Genomic DNA, 18838 nt, shown 5'->3' on the forward strand with positions numbered 1-18838 from the left:
AGCCCCCTTCGTCTGCCCTCTTGACTGTGAGTGAACGCTGTAACCATGGCCTGATGGAGGTTTTACAGCACCAACACTGAGCAGTGCCAGGCAAGCAAGTCTTAACGAAGCCAAGTGCTACAAAAAGCCTTCTCAGTTGGAGTAGGTGAGGGAGCTCTGATTTTAAAACAGGCTGAGGGGTCTGGTACGGTTAACTCCTAATTAACCTACAGGTTAATTAGGGCTAACCGATACACTAACTTGAAAGCAAAGGGAAACATTACTGCAAAGAAACTTCCTCCATTTAACTACCTACCTACCTACCTACCACAAGATGACCTGAACTGTGTAGTGTGAAGGGGGAGCAGGTTGGCTCCATTGGTTAGAATATGGTGCTAATAATGCCAAGGTCATGGGTTCATTTCCCATAAGGGCCATTGACTTAAGAGTTGGACTTGATGATCTTTGTGGGTCCCTTCCAACTCAGAACGTTCTGTGAATATCTGAGGAGATTCAACAAGCAGCTTGGCAAGCCCAAGGGTTGGCACAGGCAGCACTCTCACACCTCTCAGGACAATGACAAGTGAATCAAACAATTGATAAAGGGATCCACCCGCTGTCCTTTAATTCATGGCCAGTGCAGGGACTAAATACACCCTTAAGACATACAAATAAACATGCAGATGCAAAAAGACTGGTTCTGATGGTTTTGATTTAAACACTGCCTCCAATTGCCATGGTCTTTATCACAAAGACTTATGGCTGGTTTAGTAGTCCAGAGAAACCTGGCCTTAAAAACTGATTTGATTCTAATGGCATTTTTCAAGTGTTTTGTCCTTTGGAGGAGGGGGCAAAATAAAAAATTGAAGCACTAGAATTAAGGTTTCATCATTACTTTTTGCCCCTCCAACATCAACAGGATTCTGTAGAGGCCTTGCCAGCATCCCATAGTTACACAGCTCCTTTTATGCCCTTTTGCTCCCAAGCAGTGTAATCACTCCTAGATCATGTTCCAGATGATAAAAGGGTGAGCCACTGCTGCAAAAAGAATTTCTTTCATCACCTAAACAGTGTGCTTGAAAAATACAAGCAGCTGAAGTGTTTTCATCATTTCAGCACATCATCACTTTGTTGATTTAAGTATTTCTGCTTAATATGCACACATTACAAATTTTAACTTAATCAAATCATCACAATAGACTCAATTCTGAACTTCAACTCACACTGTTACTATCATTCGTGGCAAAATAAGAATCTACAGATGCATAAAACAAGAAAAGCCATTTACTAGTGAAGGTGATGGCAATGCTGAGAACATCTTCACCAAAATTAGCGCTCTGCCATACTACAGCAAGTGCAAATTGATCCACCACCCTAAGCGTAGTAACAGAACAAGGGAGAATATGAATCATCTTAATTTTATGGATGCAGAACAGGATTACAAAGTCATTAGGTGACTTGTTATATCAGAAGCTTCAGACTGTAAATTAGTGTTATCTCTCCAGCTCACTACCTTAACCATCAGGGCAAAGCAGTCTTCCTCCCTGATAAGGTACACAGGGATACACAAACACAGAATCTTACGTTGTATTGCAAGCAATATGCTACTCTGAGAATTAAACTCTCAGTTTTTCTAGTGTGACCATTAGATGGCAACAGATCCAGCTTCTCATTAAGTCACTGGCAACACCACATCACCAGGCCGTGTTTAGAGAGGAGTTATCACCAAGACAAAGCAATAGGAATGAAAGATGAAGCATTTGATTTCATATTCTTGGTTCTTCTGCTGACTCTTTTTGCAGCTGGAGCAAAATCAAAAGGCACACACTTGCCACACTGTTCTATCTGGTGTATTTAGTATGGACCAAGACTTTCCAGTTCAAGGAGCACAACAAATTCACACAGTGCTTTATGCACCAAATCCATGATTTTCTTTGATGCCACTGTGGTAACCATCAGGAGAAGTGCAGTCAGATGAACAACGAGGACCAGAGGAGTCATTCACAGGATGCCCAATGTGTCTGTCTCCAAACCAGTTGAGGTAAGAGCCTCAAAAGGAATTCTGGCAGCTTTGCACATCTGTCTGGACAGAGAGGGTATTGCAGAATTCCAAGCTTACCCCTGGAAAAGTATGTGATCTGTATCAATCCCACGAAGTTTAAGGGTGAGTAGAAGGACGCTTTCTCCCAGAGGACAAAGGATTAATAATCAAGCATACAAAAAACAGCTGTAAAGTGTTTAAATAGCCCAGGAAGGACACAGACTGTCAAAACTCATGGTATAAACAGAGGCAAAGAAAATGCCTTTACGATTTTGCAACTGATCAGAGAAGACAAGACTCCCACCCAAAAGCAGGTAATTTTCTTGAGTACTTTTATCGACAGCAGGAGATGGTGTCACAGTGCAGCTGTAATACAATCCCCAGAGATGTGCAGATCACAAGGCTTGTCTTAAGCTGAAATATGATTTAACAAAACAGAGACAGTAACAGAGATTAAAATTTTAATTTAAAACTTTGCCAACAAAAATTGATTACAAAAAGGGGAAATTATCTGTACAAAATAAGAAAGAAGGTACTCATTTAACAAGAGACTGCCATTGTCAAATGTATGTGGGAGGACAAACAGTGCTTCAGGTCAAGTGACAAAGTGAGAAAGTAACAAAGTGAGCTTGTAATATGGAATTTGAAAGTGAATTTTCCATAAACAAAGTAAATTGACCTGAAGCAGCTCAAAAGCTAATCAAGGCTTATAAGAAGTCTATATTCCTTGCTAACCTTTTCCTCCTAATTTAGAGGAGGAGGATGTACTAAAAAGCAAAACCCAGCACGGTGCAATGGGCCAGGACAATTACTTTTGCTATGCTTTCACTCACTCAAGCCTTCCTTCAGGCCTTCCATACAAAGATACTCTACAATTCGAGTGTGCCAGGGCTTCAGCTTCACTTAACAATTGGGTCCTGACTCAAAATGAAGACAAATGCTTTGGGCACAGTGATATTACTATGACTAAAAAGACCAGCTGTACCATGACTCCTATCAAAATTATGGTTCTCAGACTGTTCAAGTTCACATCAAATATCAGCCATTGGTCAATGATAAATTTGTATTTACAACACTGCACTCCTCTTTTCTACCTACCATTTTATACACAGAAAGACACAAGAGCATCTTTAAAACTCATCATTGAATAGACAAAAATGGCAAGTGATTGCTGAACTCCAACTTCCTGTAAAAATAAAACTTAAACACACTACCAGTTTTCTACATTTTTCCATGAGCCAAATCAACATAATTGAGTTGCAGTGAAGAAATGGAACATGCATTTATTTCAAGCAGGCCAGCTGAAAACTGTCAGTCCGACTGCTTATTTTCCACTTGGCTTCCCCTCACATAGTATTTACAAGTTTTTACACCTTCAAAACCCAGCTTTTGTGATGAAACAAAGCAGTAATAAAAATGTTTCAGCCCAGATTGACTTCATCTACTTACAGTTACCTGAGATACCTAAGTTGAGGCAGAACAGCTTTCTGTGCCCTACCTACCCAGTAAAATGACAGACAAGTGCTAAAGGGCAATTCGGTCAGACTTGAAACTCATCCTAGTGACAATGCTCTCCTTCCTCCAACCATAAAACAAAAAGTGAGCAACTACATTCTGACTTAGAAGTCTTGGTTAAGCTTTGAGTAATTGTGTTCCTATGTGAAGTGTTGGATTTAAGTGAACCTAAGCCTCACCTGGCTCACTAGCAGCTCCATCCAAGGGAGGCCAGGGACAGCTGTCTTTAAGAATGCTGTGAGACATGCACGAGTCCTCCTTACAGCTGGGAAAGCTGGGATAAGTAAGAAGTTTGCTCAAGTCCATGCAGCGAGTCAGTAACAAGCTGGCATTACAGATTCCTGGATCTTAGCCATGTGCTCTGCCCATGGGAACCCAGTGCAAGGAAACTACTGTACAGAATCATTCCCTTTTCCATGTAATAATTTTTTACAAAAAAAAAGTACAGCTACTAATAAACAGTGTACACAATTTCTTATTTGACAATGAAAGAGTCCTGCAGTAAAACAATCTGTTCTATTGTATCTTGACCCTGCAAAAAATTATTTCCAGCTTTGATTCTTTGATGTCTTAAAGCTTTTAAGAGAAAGATGAAGATTCAGTTAAACAATGCTGCAATCAGTACCCTTTGTATTAACCACAATGATATGTTACATTTTCTAGTTTAAGCAGTATTTATGCTACCCAATTTGGCAATCAAAACAGAAACCTTGAAGCCAGGAATTCACAGATCTTAGGGGGAAAAAAAAAAAGCCAGACAATTTCAGTTTTAACAGAACAAGCCTTGTAACATGCTATGAAGAGTTCAGAGATTTCAATTCTGTGAATATCTGTTATTGACATTTCAAACAAAAGCCCTCTAGTTCTTGGGCTTGCCCAGCCCATGATGTAGCAGATCAGACAAATGCTGCACAGCAAGATAAAAACTCTCCTCAAAACATAGCTTAATAACAGAAATGAAACATTTGCAATTTGCTTTATGAATGCAGCAGAGAGATATCACTAAAATAATGTCTCCAAAGAACCTGGGACTTTAACACAGCTATGGAAAAGGTCAGCTTCCTAAACTTAGGGGCTTGTTTGAGCCATCTGCCTCACACTGGATCCTTATTTTACCATGGTCAGCAAAGTTTTAACATACCAGGTGAGATAGAACACCATCAGCTTGTTCCATCACATGATGGAACAAGACAGCCAATGGATCCTGTTGTTACAGGCAGACAATACTGTATAAAGAAGGCTTATTTTTAATGGCAGAATCAAATTGGACACTACTGGCTAACCTGGAGCAAGATCTACATTTTTTTCCTTCTGGAGTTTTTAATTTTCTCTTGAACCAGAAACATTCCTTCTAATCAGTTAAATCCAAGAGTATTACAGAGAGCTCAGTTCTTTAGGCATGCTCTGCACCAGGAAGGGTCGGTTCTACATCCAGTTAAAACCGAAGAGTTGATGTTTTCCAAGGGCAGGAGTTCTTCACTGGTCACCTAGTCGGAAACCTTGGCCCCAGTTGTGCCTTCCACCACCCTGCTGATCTTCTGCAGCTCTTCTCATGCTGGCAGGAGGAACACCAAACCCCGACACTCCCCCTCTCCTATTTGGCAGCCAGCGGTAACTAGGACCAACCAGAAGAGGAGTTACAGAAACAGCTGTACCCTGGGGGTAAATGACAGACTACTTTTCCGTGCACTTCCTTTTAGCTGACAGACTTTGCAATAAAACTGGCTTTTCACAGTAGAACTTCAGAGAATCCTGTCCAAATCTAAGCCCTCAGCACACTGAGAAATGGGAATACAGGGAAACTTCCATTTCTGGGAATCAAGAGAATTGCACATATCCAACAAGACTGATGGCACTTTCAGAGCTGTTACCACCTTGAAAGACATTTTTAAAGACGATCTTGTCTTCTAATCCTTATAGAAAATTAGATTTACTAGACAGGCTTGCAAACATAGAATTAGAATATAAAGCTTCCCTACTGATTAAAATCTGTACACAAAGTATAACTGTAATTCAACAATTTATGCTATGAAGAGGGTTAACTGAGTTTTAGCTAACGTTTGATAGAGAAAGTTTCTAACTAAAGTTTGATAGATTTACAGCCCAAAAGGATGAGGATAAGGACAATTGCAGCTAAAAACTTAGGCTTCTGATTGTAGTATTTCAATGCCAAAACAAGGAACACATCACAAGAAAAAGCACTTCAGACTTGCAGTCTCAGTTAAGGTGAGCAGAATCATATTATAGTCCTGAACAAGTCTACAGCTGACTCCCATTATTGTTAGACATTGCTGAACTGGTAGCTACTGTAATGATACATGGGAATACAGAAAAAAGATGACTTACAGGATAAAACTTTTTTTTTAATACCATCTGATAATTGTTAGGGAGTTCTCTTTATTACAGCTCAATTCACTAGCAGAACTATGACTTTCACTCTCACTTTTAAGAGTGGGCAAAGGACATAAGTCATCCAGAGAGGTAAGAGAACTCTCACATGGACCGTTTAAAAGAAACTCAATATTTTTGATGACTCATCAGCTCAGTCAACATGATAGTCTAAAGCAGGTTGATTTAGCAAAGTATTTTACACTTTAAAATCCCAGCAAATATATGTCTGATGAATCATACAAAAAAATTGAACCAAACAAACAGTGAGGTAAAGAATAAGGTCACTTACAGGAACTGAGGTGTGGACAGAAAATTCCTTCCTCCCAAATCCACTGGATATTTAAACATTAAGAAGAAATACAGGTGTCCAACCAGATTTCCTATCAGCTCATTGATGACTCTGTAAAGCAAAAAAAAAAAAAAAGAATTGTTTTACATGCTGTCTTCTCCGAAAATAAGAGTGATCACCTTGTGTTCACCTGCCACGGGCATTGCCAGGGCTGTGAGACACAAAAAATTTCCCTTCTCTCAGCATTTTGCAGCCAATTCTTTAGAAGGGTCAACTTTCTGTGCCAACACTTCCAAGCCTTCTCTACAGTCTGTACTGAAAATGCAATTAAATACTTATTTACATCAGGGAATTAGACCGTACAGCTATTAGTGCCTAAAATAATAGTCTGCAGAGCTAGAGAAGTTAGTGCTGTTTTCACTGGACAACCTGTCTCCCACTGTACTGAGCTGTTTTGTTCCCAATTTTACAAAAACACAGCTGACTGGAGGCCCTTGAGTATCTTCTGTCATGCATAGAAACAGCAGGTATCTAACAGCAAGCAGTTCTCACAAGTGACGGATGAGTCAGTAGGAGGCACAGCCAGAACAGGGAATTTGGTTTTGCTGTGCTATCTCCTCCTTTTATAACTCAACCTCAAACTTGTTATTGTCACTAATTGTGTTACAGCGGCACCAAGAGGCCCCAGCCAATGCAGGGCACCAATAAGACAGACTGTGCACAGAGAGGGGAATTCTGCATCATGGAGTTTACTCAAAGAAACCCAAGACAGACCAAAGACTTCATCAAGTGCTAATACGGCACTCTGTGGACTTATTTCCATTTTCACTTGTTTCACAAACTGAAAAAAGATCAGGATAGACAAGACTGGGAGGGAAAGAAGTAACAGCACTGTCAGAGGCAAGCTAACTTTGTTTCTAAAACCAGTAATGATGGCTAGTCACATGAATGACATCTTTCTTTACTGTGTGTTACTTTTATAGCATGGAAAAGGCCTAACACATACAGTCACTAGAAAATAAAACAAACTTATTACTTTCCCTTCATCTACATTCTCTAGTTCTCACATGCACACCTCTTTGCTTTTATCTTAAATCATCACCACGTGATACTAGGCATTATCAGTCACATTATACGGTTTTAAGCTTATTTTAATATTACTTCTAAATTCAGCAGCAAATTAAATAGCTCTAAAAGCTTTTATAACTTCAAATTTGCCATAGAAGTAAATACATACGATCCACCAATGATGTAGTTGAATCCCAGAATAACCCATGGGAGGTAACAGGCCTGAAAAGGAATGCAGTGAAGAGAAGTTGTAAGTACAAGTTAAGGAGGTAAACCTGCTCTCAACTTCCCACTGCACTAATGAGCATGATCATAATCTCAACATATTAGGCATTACACAAATCCTGATCTATTAACTGAAAGAGATTCAACCTACAAGGGAAGATACTCCAAAGTGAGTGAAGACTAACATTTTTAGACAAAACATACTCATTTAAGCATTATAAGTAGACATGCCTTTTGCCCCCATGTTCCACAGCATGCTTGTATCTGGAACAAAGTCCTAAAGTTTCCGACTTTCAAAAGCTCTTGAAACAATGATCAAAAGAGTTTCAACTACGAGACCTGGCAGAAACAGACAAGGTCACCCAGGAAACAACAATTTAAAGTATCAGCATTTTGTCACTACATTCAGCTTTTATCCAGGCTAATGTTTATCAGGAATTTTTTCTTTTCGGAATGATGAATTTCAGTTGTCAGGACATCTTTTCAGTAAAGCCACACTAAGTAACACCACATGGAAAACCACGAAGAAATTTGTCTTTGCTGCATCTCAAAGAGTATACAGCTATGTAAAAGTGTGGAACATCTTTAATAAGAGAAAATATTTATATTTTGCCCCTCACCCCCTACATATGCATCTTATGGGCAGGAACCTTTCCAATATCCTGCCTGACATACCTTAAATCTTGTTCCAAACCAAAACGATACAATCATGTCTCTGTTCAGCTGGGCCCACACATAAAGTACTGACATGATGAGTGGAATCATCAGCAACTGCAATGTTAAGAAAGAAATAAAAAAGGCAAACAGTTACAAACACTTTCACAGAAACTAAAGAAACTTAAACAGGCAGCAGGAGCTATAACCTTCAAAAGTGGCTTGTAAGCATGGTATGTCAGTAAAGTCTTTACAGACTGCCCCAGAAGCTTTGCCACCATGTGTCAGAGATCCGTAAAAAAGCCATTGAGAAAGCTAAGGAGGAGAACCTACTTGGGTCATTCTCTTTTGCAAGACCATGCCAAAGCAAAGGGCTCCAACCTGCACCAAGTGAAAGAGCAGCTGTGGAGAACTCCTTTGCTCCCAGTTGCCTGGTAGGACACCTACAGCAGAGCCAGCCATGGACCAGTGCCACAATAACTTCCAGGGCACTAACCCAAACAGTTACTCCACTGAACTGCCACCTATGAGCACCTCAGAAGGAAGGGGCACCCGTAAATCACCATTTCAGGGCACTGCAGCCAGCCTTGGCAAAGCTGCCTTGGTAGAGCTTGGAGATAACCCGCACTCCACACCAGGAGGTGAGACTGTTTCAAACACTTCCTTACTGTGACTGCATATTAGGTGATTGGACTATTTCTAGTGAAGAAATACAAAGCACTATTTAGCTATCTGATGATTTCTGAAGGCAGACTGCACCAGCAACATTTCCATGAACTGGCTGAATGCTATGAACCAGCTCCTGTGTTTAGAAGAGGTTGAAACTCATCCCTTCAGGGGAGTTTCTATCCAACAGGTTCCACATTAACGCTGGCACACCACTACCAGCCCAGCCTTCCACAAGCCCCACGCGTGTGCACCAGCACTCTGACTCACCACATGAGCACTTTAGGGTCTTTAGTAAAACTCTTTTCATTTTACTGGAAAAACAGTGGAATATCTAATTTCTGAAAGCATTTGACATAGGAATAGTGCCAGCTATCCTACTCTATCTTCTCAATTTCAAGTAAGGCCACTAAACACAATCAAAAAACCCCCATTTTTTTAAGAAAACCATGTTTGTACGTCAAACAACTGATTCTCTTTTAAGCAATAGTTTGTATCCAGTTTAAAAAAAACCAAACATTTTAAGTACCTATTTTAAAATGTACAAATCAACACAATCAGTCTAAAATTCATACAATGTATGGGTGACTGCAGCATGCTTTTGTAAAATTTTGTGATGTCTTCCCCACAGCAAAGAAAATTTTAAGCGCGAATAACAGAACTCAGTCCTGACTAGAGATTTTTGGTTTTGTCTACCAGGAGAGCCTGATAAGTGATCCAAAAATGCTAAAATAATTTTGTACAAAATACTACAGATACTGGTGCAGGCTTTAGGTGATGGGGACAGATAAAGATAAGGAGAGAACAGCAGAGGCAGGCTGAAGATACTTATACTCTGCTGTGTCCAAGACACACTTCCCAATTTTCCCCTTTAATATTTGGGGTGATAAGAACTACCTCATCAAAAATTTACACCACTATCTTAATCATTCTTGTGAGGATTTTGCACTTCACAGTTCTGATCTCAATCTGAAGTTGTGTTTTTCATAAAAAGATCTTCTATTGGCAAGTAAAAGGCACACTAAATTTGAGAAGATGAATGAACCCAAGAATCATTTTTAAATAAAAAAGTAAGAATGGAGATCCACTTTCATTAAAGGAAACAGCGCAGAGGTGACATCTTGTGTCCATTTTAGTAAAAGGCTGAACACTTCCTGACTGTACAATGAGTCAATTTTCATTCCCTAACTGGGTTAGGTGTGACAGTCAGATTCAGGCTTATGCCATCAGCTGAGGCTAACCTGAACTAAAAAATTAACAATACACACACAGCAGTCCATTCTGATATAAACTGAACCAGACTAGCTTAACATTGTTCTGCAGTTAAGTCGATAATGCTCTCTATAAAGTTATTAAGTAGTCATAAAGTTCCTCAAAATTATTATTTAAGAAAGGGCACTGCACTTACCTGCATGTCCATTGCCAAGCCAGTTATCTGTCATTGCACCATTAAGGAAAATACAGCAAAACCTGACAGACTAAGATAATAAAAAGAAGGTGCAGACACACTGAACACACATGCAAAGGCCTTTAATGTTTAAAATAGTACTACACAGGAACACTGTTTTAAGTTAAACACTGGGTAAAAAAATAAAAACATCCAACGATCTAGAGACTTACACACTTAGTTTCAGTAATTGCCTTTTGGTAGCCTTTCAAGCTCCCACCTCCAGTCATTACCCTGAGGGCTGACATGCACTGGCCTTTCCTCCCTGATGGAAACTGGTTAACTACAAACTCAATCAGTCCTTGCTTGCATAAGAGCACATTACAAGTTTAACCGCTGGATTCTTTCATTACTTCAACACTGAAATTTTGGGTTTCTAGCTAAAGAAATACCAGGTCATGAGAAAACCCCAATACATTGCCAATGAGTCATAGAAAAGAAATAATTTCTTGAAGTGCATCAATGCAGGCTTTTAATACTGCTCTCCCACCTTGGAGCCCAAAGGATCTGTTGTAGTGACTGCTGAGTAGAAAGAATCACTGAGGGATTTTGCTATGATCAGAATGCTTTTAGCAGTTCATGAGTACACATAAAATGACACCCACCCTTTTCCCAGACCATGGATCCAGGCTGCTCTTACATCACATAGGGAACAAGCAACTGGAAGCTTTTAAATGACCAGTTTGAAAGTCAAGTCACAATTAGATTCATTCTAATACCTCACAGTCAACAACCTGCAATCATAAAGAAAACCCTCATCTTTGTAACAACATAACTAACAGCACATTGTTACTGTTGTGGCTCAACAGGACCAGCAGGAATAGCAATTCCCTCCACAGAGTGGAATGCAACTGGAGATAATCTATTGATAAGGCATTTCTACACACTAGCTCTCCTGACTACTCTGATGTCATTGCTCCTTTTTTTCCATGTGCTGTGCCACCACAAATTGCTACAAGGAGGCAGCAACAGCACAGACAGAATGGGAGCATCTCCAAGGATGGAGGTTCCACAGCCTTGTCAGTGTTTGACTGCCCTTACAGTAAAAGGGGGTCTTTCTTACATTTAAATGTGCTTCATTTTGTGGAACTGGTGTCCAGCTACAGAGTCCTCAGCACACAAAAGACATGGACCTCTTGGAGTGGTCCATCTCCAATTATCAGAGGATGGAACATCTCTCTTATAGGGAAAGGCTGAGAGAGTTTGGGACAGAGCATTTTGTAAGGTCTGTTGCATTAGGAAAAAGGGTAACGGTTTAAACTAAAAGAAGGTTGATTTAGATTAGGTATAAGGAAGAAAATTTTTACAATGAGGGTGGTGAAACACTGACAGAGGTTGCCCAAAGAGGTGGTGGATGTTCCATCCCCGGAAACATTCAGTGTCAGGCTACAGGGCTCTGAGCAACCTGATCTAGTTGAAGATGTCCCTGCTCACTGTAGGGAGGTTGGACTAAGGACCTTTCAATCCAAACTACATATGATTCTATAATAAGACATCCCAAGCTGCACAAGCCCAGCTCTCCCAGCTTCTCCTCATGTGACAGATGCTCCAACCCTTTAATCATCTTCATGATCTCTCACTGGACTCACTGCATTATGTCCATGTCTCTCTTGTACTCGGGAACCTGGAGCCGGATGCAGCCCCCCATATATCTCTCAAAGGCTGAGCAGAGAAGAGCAATCACCTGCCTCAACCTGGGGGCAATGCTCTGCCTAACACAGCCCAGGATGCCGGTGGCCACCTTTGTCATAAGGGCACATTCCTGGCTCATGGTCACCTCGGTGTTCAGCAGGACACCCAGGGCCTTTCCGGGAAGATACTCTGCAGACTGCCAGTCTCCAGTCTGCTCTGCTGCCTGAGGCTGCTCCTTGCCAAGAGCAGGGCTCTGCACTTCCCTTTACAGAGCTTCATTCCTGAGCAGCCCACTTCTCCAGCCTCTAAAAATCCCTGAATGGTAGCACAACTACCTGGTTTATCAGCAAGTCCTCCCAGTTTTGTATTCAAGATCTAAAATAAAATTCAGATAGAACAGCACACGGAAAAAGTGTTTCCCAGCATTCTCAAACCAACAAGCCCATATTTTTCAGGAAGCTGGCTCAGTTCGGGTATCACAACGCTGCTTTCAGAGATGACTTTTACTCAGCATGTAAAGGACCTCTCCATGAGGGACCTGAATTTCAGGGAGTGGCAGTGATCAGTCCTATCTGCACACAGCAGCTTGAACACACTAAATTCACTCTTAGCTCACACAGCAACCCACAAAAGCAGCTCAGTGAAGTGATAGAGAGAACACCACGGAAGCACGAGCAACACACAACATGAGCTGAGCTTTATGTAAGCAGAACTCTAGTCCCCAGACTACATACCCCTATCAGCACGTTTATTAGTGTTCTCCCTGCAAGCCACTACCTTTCCAGGAAGATTACACACTTACAAACTCGCCTGTGAACATTTGCTACATTTCAAAACTGTTCCTTGATAAAACCCAGTCTTTGAACACACTTAAGGCAGAAACAGGAGAACCAAAATATTCTCAAATTTGATGATGAGCAGAAGGATACAACAATGCAGATCCAGTTAAACAGCAGCATGAACATGTAATCTGCTGGCCTTCCATCAAAAGCACCTGTAAACAAAAAGAATTATCAGGAATGGTACTGAAATTTTGATAAGAAATTAAGACAACTTTTTTTTACTTTTACTTTTTGGAGTCTAAGAACAGCTTAGTTATTAACGGTTGCTTTACATGCAGTCTGTGGTTTACAATTTATTTTTTTTTAAATTTTAAAAAGCCTTAGAATAGAACAACCTACGGATTGAAAAATAAGACAGCCTACTGCAGTGTCTATACTCAAAAAGAACACACTGACTCTGGAGATAAGTGGTTTTAACTACATAAGCCTTCAAAATGGAGTTAGACCTCATCCTTCATATGAAACTGCCAGTCAGAAAGACAGAATAAGAAAATACACGTGCACAGCAAAGGCAGAGACATTAAGCACAATGACTGAGTCATGTGAAAAACAGCCCTCACTTAGGCAAATTGCAACCTCTTTGCATCATCTAGTCAGACTCAAGAGATATGACAGTTTTTACACTCCAGAAAAAAAATAGCATCCATGACAAGGAAGGTACACACTTGCAGCACATTCTGTTCCTTCTTCTAAGCTAATTTCCCATTTCAAACCTGTCAGTTTTTTGAGGACAGTGGAAACAAACAAACAAACAAACAAAAAAAGCAACATTCCCTGCAGGTCATACTACACAAAATTATCTTTAGATGCCCAGTTGGGTTTGTGACCTGGCAGAGACAAGAGTTAAAACAACTCCTTGCAAACTCCTTGCAAACATGAAAATTTGAGGCTCTCACTCTTGCAAAGTGTGGCAAAAAGCTGACACAGACCTCGACACCTGTGCAAGACTCCCATCAACTTTCACAGAGTCCCAGGCAGGCAAGGAAAGCCTGAGAATGTTGTTGCAAAAGACCCAGACCATTGACAAACTCAGTGCACCACAGACAAGCTGAATTACATGCTCATAATTAAACATCAAAAGGCCTAGAAAGAAGGCTATTGCTTCATGTTAGCACTATTTGGCTTCCTACAAGTATTTTACATGTCCCAAAAAATGTAAAGGAAGAAAACCTATTTTTAAGCGATAGTTTTTTAGAATAGCCTATGTAAAACAAAATTACTAAAATAACAATTTTAAGTTTATTATTTAAGTTCAGCCATGCAAATTACATGACAGGAAAAAAAACACTTAGAGAAATATATTGGAAAGTTTTAAAGTTGAAGAAATGCATAAACTGAAGTTGTCTCCTCACTGTTGCTATACAACAAACAAATAGAAACAAGAAAAGAGAAGAAGCTGACTAAGGCTGCAGAAACACCAGCTCAGGAAACCCTCCAGAGTAGGAAGAAATCAAAGTTATTATTATTCCCTTAAGTTTTTTCACTTCTCATTATCTAGGAGTCTGCTAACAAGAATATTAGACAAGCTATTTAAGTTGACTTTTCAATGAATATCTAAGAAAATTGAACTACAGATGCCAGAAAGCTCAACACAGCTATAGGTTGAGCTCTATTCCACTGGGTCCTTCTGTAAGGCCCAGGGTATAATCCAGTCATCTGGAAAGAGCTGCAGACTCATAATCTCATCATTCATACTGTTGGAGAGTGAACTTTTCATATTCTTCTTTCTCTGTTGATATTTGTTATGTTCTTCACCAACCCAAACAAAACAAAACCACATCAATCTCCCTTTCCTCAGGAAGCTACAGGTCAGCTTGTTACAAAAGCACAAGCACAGTACAAATCCATATGGACATTTCTGACAACTAAATTTGAAGCTGGCATGCAGCACCAGTGTACACTCAAAAAAAATGTACAACGCTGAAAATAGAAGTTTCACTTCCTCAGTTTCATAGACAAAAGGAGGCATAGACCAAAACTGATTTCCACCTGTAAACATTATCAGCAACTTATATACCTCCCACATGTAGAAGGATTCCAGCATTTTTCACAGAAAGAAGGGCCAATCTAAACAATAACTTAATTTATAACCAGAAAAATGACTGTAATAAAAAAGAAATGCATTGGTTCAAACAACAACACAGCTGACTTTCCAGTTTCAAAATTCATATGTGTTGCACAGCAGGAATTTACTGCTGAAAGAATTTATTTCCTTTCATGAGACCTGTGCCACAGCAGAGACAACTCCAGAATTTTCTCAGTGTATGTCCATTCAGTGATGTCTTAATTTGCATCTATTAACCAGGAACTCTTCCTACACCTGGCTTTGCCTGGTAGAATGGTTGAACTGCCACTCTCACATGTTCATAATCTACTGCAGAAAGGCTCAGAGGAGGAATCATTTCTAGCTATAGAACTACTACTTTCTTTCACTAAGAAAACAACCAAATACAATCTGGCACCACTCCTCCCTTTCCCTGCTACTCTTCTTAAGACTTAAATGGGGTTCCACAATAGTCTCTGGATGGCAGGTCTACCAGGGATCTCTTTACTGTGGGACTTTTCAAACATCACCATCAGTTCTATGACTCCATTAGAATTATACTGAAATTCTTGTTCAAAGGCTTCCAGGAGGAGCTTGGCTTTGAAAACACTTTTATTACTTACTTCAACTGAAACAAATTTTGTCTAGCTTTAATGAATGGTGCAGTGCAAAATAAAACTAGTTTTGAAGCTACCTTGCAACAACAATCACTTTTTTTGAGAGAAATGATCCATTATCTGATCTCCTTTCTTCCACTGAATTTTTCTCCTTAACTAAAAATCCTACTAGTCCCTTAACTTTTCCATGTATCTGTTTGGAAGAACGATATTTCAAATTTCATTTGTAGAAGGTATCTCTCAATTCAACACAAGCCAGAATATAACACAAGAAAGCATCCCTAATAAAAAGAGGAAAAACTGATGTTATTTTCTTCCAATGGATATACCCTTTATTACATATGCTCTAACATCCTTCTGTGTCAGAGGACACCAGAAACAAGAAAACAGAGGTAATATCATTTAGTCTGTCTCACTCCCTGAAATCCAACAACCAAAAGCACCAGGCCCTCCTATTGAAATAAGTATCAAGTTCAGATCCTAAATGGCCAAGGGAAAGCACCAGTCCCAGAAAACCAGTTTTTGGAGCAGTTTCACACTGACCAACGTAAGCTGGCACAGAGATGAGCCACCTGTATCAGCTTCAGGTAGAGCTCACCACATGCACAAAAATTAATGGATAACATACCTGTTTCTAATCGTGATGAATATTGATACAAGAAATACAAATTCACCAAGTAGAGAAATCCTGTTCCAGGTCCCACTGGGAAGAAGAAAGTTGCCGTTATCGGCCGCCAGATCTGTCCAAATCAAAAGAGAAAGATATATTCATATACTGTAGAATGAACTCATATGCACAGGTTTTTTGTTTCCATTCATTATCAATTACTTGGAAGATCAAGGAAAGATTAAAAACAGTTCAAGTATCAATTCCTGCTGCTTCAGCAGCTTTTACAGGTGTGGGGTTTTTTTTAATCTGATAAGCAAAACTGTTAAGATTACAACAGAAATCACACAAAGCTTCCCAGATTGCTTTCATTACATCTTTGCAGTACTGACTCTTTACTGCAGTGCAAAAGGATGCTACACTGTTCTAAAAGCATCCACACAAACCCCATTCTTCCCTGCTGAACAGAGGCCAAGCAACTCACACAACAGTCTTTAGTGTACCATTCCAGACAGCACACGCTGCTCTGAGCATTTTAGACCTGCTATAGAGCTTCCCAACAATCAATAGTGGACACAGCCAACTGCATGGCAGCACACAGCAAGGACAGAAAGTGGCCATTCATAATTGAGCTCCCTAAGCAGCAACAGTTCCAAACAGAGTATTAGGATCCTGAACATCACAGTTCCAGGAGAAATAACAAAACTAGAGGGAAAACAGTCATCTAAGCTATTAAATTTTGGGGACGATACATGGACGGTCCCTCCTAGAGCAATCTTTTAAACTTTTTTTTCACACTCAGCCTTTTGCACTGAAGATATAATGAGCAAATATAATAGAAATGTAAAGGTCAAGATCTTTCCTATTCCTTCATCTTCTGTTCATCCAATGAGTCCTCTCCTGCTATACACCTGCATAGCAAAACACTGAACTTGTAGCATCACAATGCAAGGAAAAATACTACGTCCAGCTTGTGAACACTTTTGACATTGCTAATGCACTCTACATCTGACACCTCAGGGTTTTAGTTGTTAGTTTGTGTGACCCGTACCTACGCACAGAAGCTGACAATCCCAAGCAGAAGCTTTTTCAAATTCCAAGCCAGAAGGTGCAAAAGATGCACTTTTTTACAGAATCACAGAATGGGTCAGGTTGGAAGGGACCACACTGGGTCATCTGGTCTAACCTTCCTGCTCAAGCAGTGTCATCCTAGAGCACATTGCACAGGATTGCATCCAGACAGTTCTTGAGTATCTCCAGCGAGGGAGACTCCATAACCTCTCTGGACAGTCTGTTCCAGTGTCCAGTCACTCGCACAGTAAAGTTGTTCTTTCTTCCTCACGTTCAGGTGGGACTTCGTGTGCATCAGTTTCTGACCATTGCCTCCTGTCTCCTATTACGTGTCACCAAGAAGAGTCTGTCTCCATCCTTTGACACCTCCCTCTAGATACTTATATGTATTGATAAGGCCCCCTCCCAGTCGCCTCTTCTCGAGGCTGAGCAGGCCCAGCTCCTTCAGCCTTTCCCCATAAGAGAGATGCTCCAGTCCCTTAATCATCTTTGTTGCCCTCCGCTGGACCCGCTCCAGGAGCTCCATGTCTCTCCAGTAGCTCTGCCCGAGTCCCCAGAGCCACCCACGGTTTGGGACGTTTGCACAGCTGACTGTCACCTCTGCTCCCGCAGTCACACCCACACGGTCACACAGAGCCACCTGAAGCCACAGCCACGGGTTTTGTGGTCACAGAGTGCCTCGGCACAACAACCAGCGCCAGCCAGAACAACTCCCACAAAAAAATTAGGGAAAAACACACCAGAATGAGACACAAGACGAACTGCGGGGCTGCCAGGCGCCACAGCCCTCTGTCACTGTCACTCTGGCAGGGTCAGGCACCGCCGCCCGGGCCCTGCGAGCACAGCACGGGCTAAACCCGGGCCCTTAATCCTGCACGGGTTAAGCGAGAAGGAGGGCTCGGCTCCCGCCGGAGGGGCTCTGGTCGCCCCCGGCGACCCCCGAGCGCTGTTCCGGTGCGAGGCCGCGAGGCCCGGGGAGAGCGCCGGCCCCGCCCGCAGCCCCGGCGCGGCCTCGCACTACAACTCCCAGAAGGCCGAGCGCGCGCCAGGCCCCGCTGCCCTATGGCGCGGGCGCCACGGGGCACGCCGGGAGCGGTAGTGCGGCCCGTACCTGGAAGCGGTGGATGAAGGCGTCGGGCCAGAGGAAGAGGCTGACGGGGCTGACGAGGCCCAGCTTGCCCACGAGTGGCACCGCGATGGAGCCGGCGAACCAGTAGCGGGTGATCAGCGGGATGCTCCGGAACCAGTCCCCCAGGTCCGACATGTCGCCGCCGCCGCGCCCGGCCGCTGCCGCCGCTGCTGCCGCTGAGGCCTCGCCACGAACCAACCGCTGAGGGAAAGGCGAGACGAGGGTCCGGCTGCGCCGCCGCCGCCGCCTGTCGGGCACCGAGGGAGCCCCGAGCCAGACGTGGCGCCACCGAATTCGGCCGAGCCGCCGCCGCCGCTTCCGGCCCCGCCTCGGCCGCCCGCAGTCCCGCCCCGGGGGTGGAGCGGGAACGACCCGGGTGACAGTAGCGCCGAGTCCGCCAGTGGCCCCGCCTGGAGCGGCGCTTATGAGGCGGGGGGCAAGAGGAAACCAGTAGCCAGTCCCGCTGGAAAACCCGTGTTCTGAGTGACCCCGCGCACTGCGTTATAAACAGCTTTGCCTGCGGGGACGCGACGTTTTCACTCCACTTTATTCACTGCGCGGCGCTGACCGCGCTCCGCTCCCCAACCGTGCGAGGGGAACTACAACTCCCGGCAGCCCCCG

The 18838-nt window shown here is 42.2% G+C and overlaps 1 protein-coding gene across 2 annotated transcripts; it reads right to left on the reverse strand.

Moving 5' to 3' along the window:
- Positions 1–1381: 1381 nt before the first annotated feature.
- On the reverse strand, positions 1382–18769 carry DERL1 (derlin 1). Of its 2 annotated transcripts, none has more exons than XM_027726998.2 (8): positions 18200–18769; positions 16039–16150; positions 12837–12901; positions 10237–10263; positions 8184–8279; positions 7453–7505; positions 6216–6326; positions 1382–5150 (listed from the first exon to the last, which is right to left on the reverse strand). In XM_027726998.2, exons 1-8 carry the CDS (start codon positions 18350–18352, stop codon positions 5012–5014), a joined length of 756 nt encoding a protein of 251 aa, XP_027582799.1. In that variant the 5' UTR covers positions 18353–18769; the 3' UTR covers positions 1382–5011. The 2 variants fall into 2 exon arrangements, with proteins under 2 accessions (XP_027582799.1, XP_027582800.1); XM_027726999.2 differs by lacking the exon at positions 18200–18769 and adding an exon at positions 17829–17941.
- Positions 18770–18838: the final 69 nt, after the last annotated feature.

This window comes from Pipra filicauda, unplaced genomic scaffold (assembly GCF_003945595.2).
Source record: "Pipra filicauda isolate LSUMZ 115617 unplaced genomic scaffold, ASM394559v2 scaffold25_size4600443_pilon, whole genome shotgun sequence".
Lineage (NCBI taxonomy): Eukaryota > Metazoa > Chordata > Aves > Passeriformes > Pipridae > Pipra > Pipra filicauda.

Bases quoted from the DNA above. Each gene is read 5' to 3' on its own strand.
- DERL1 (XM_027726998.2), bottom strand. From the start codon at position 18,352: ATGTCGGACCTGGGGGACTGGTTCCGGAGCATCCCGCTGATCACCCGC. The intron at 16,151-18,199 runs GTACGGGCCGCA...TGATTTGGACAG, and splicing joins CCTTCATCCACCGCTTCCAG to ATCTGGCGGCCGATAACGGC. The intron at 6,327-7,452 runs GTATGTATTTAC...TTTGCTTTACAG, and splicing joins AACTACATCATTGGTGGATC to AGTCATCAATGAGCTGATAG.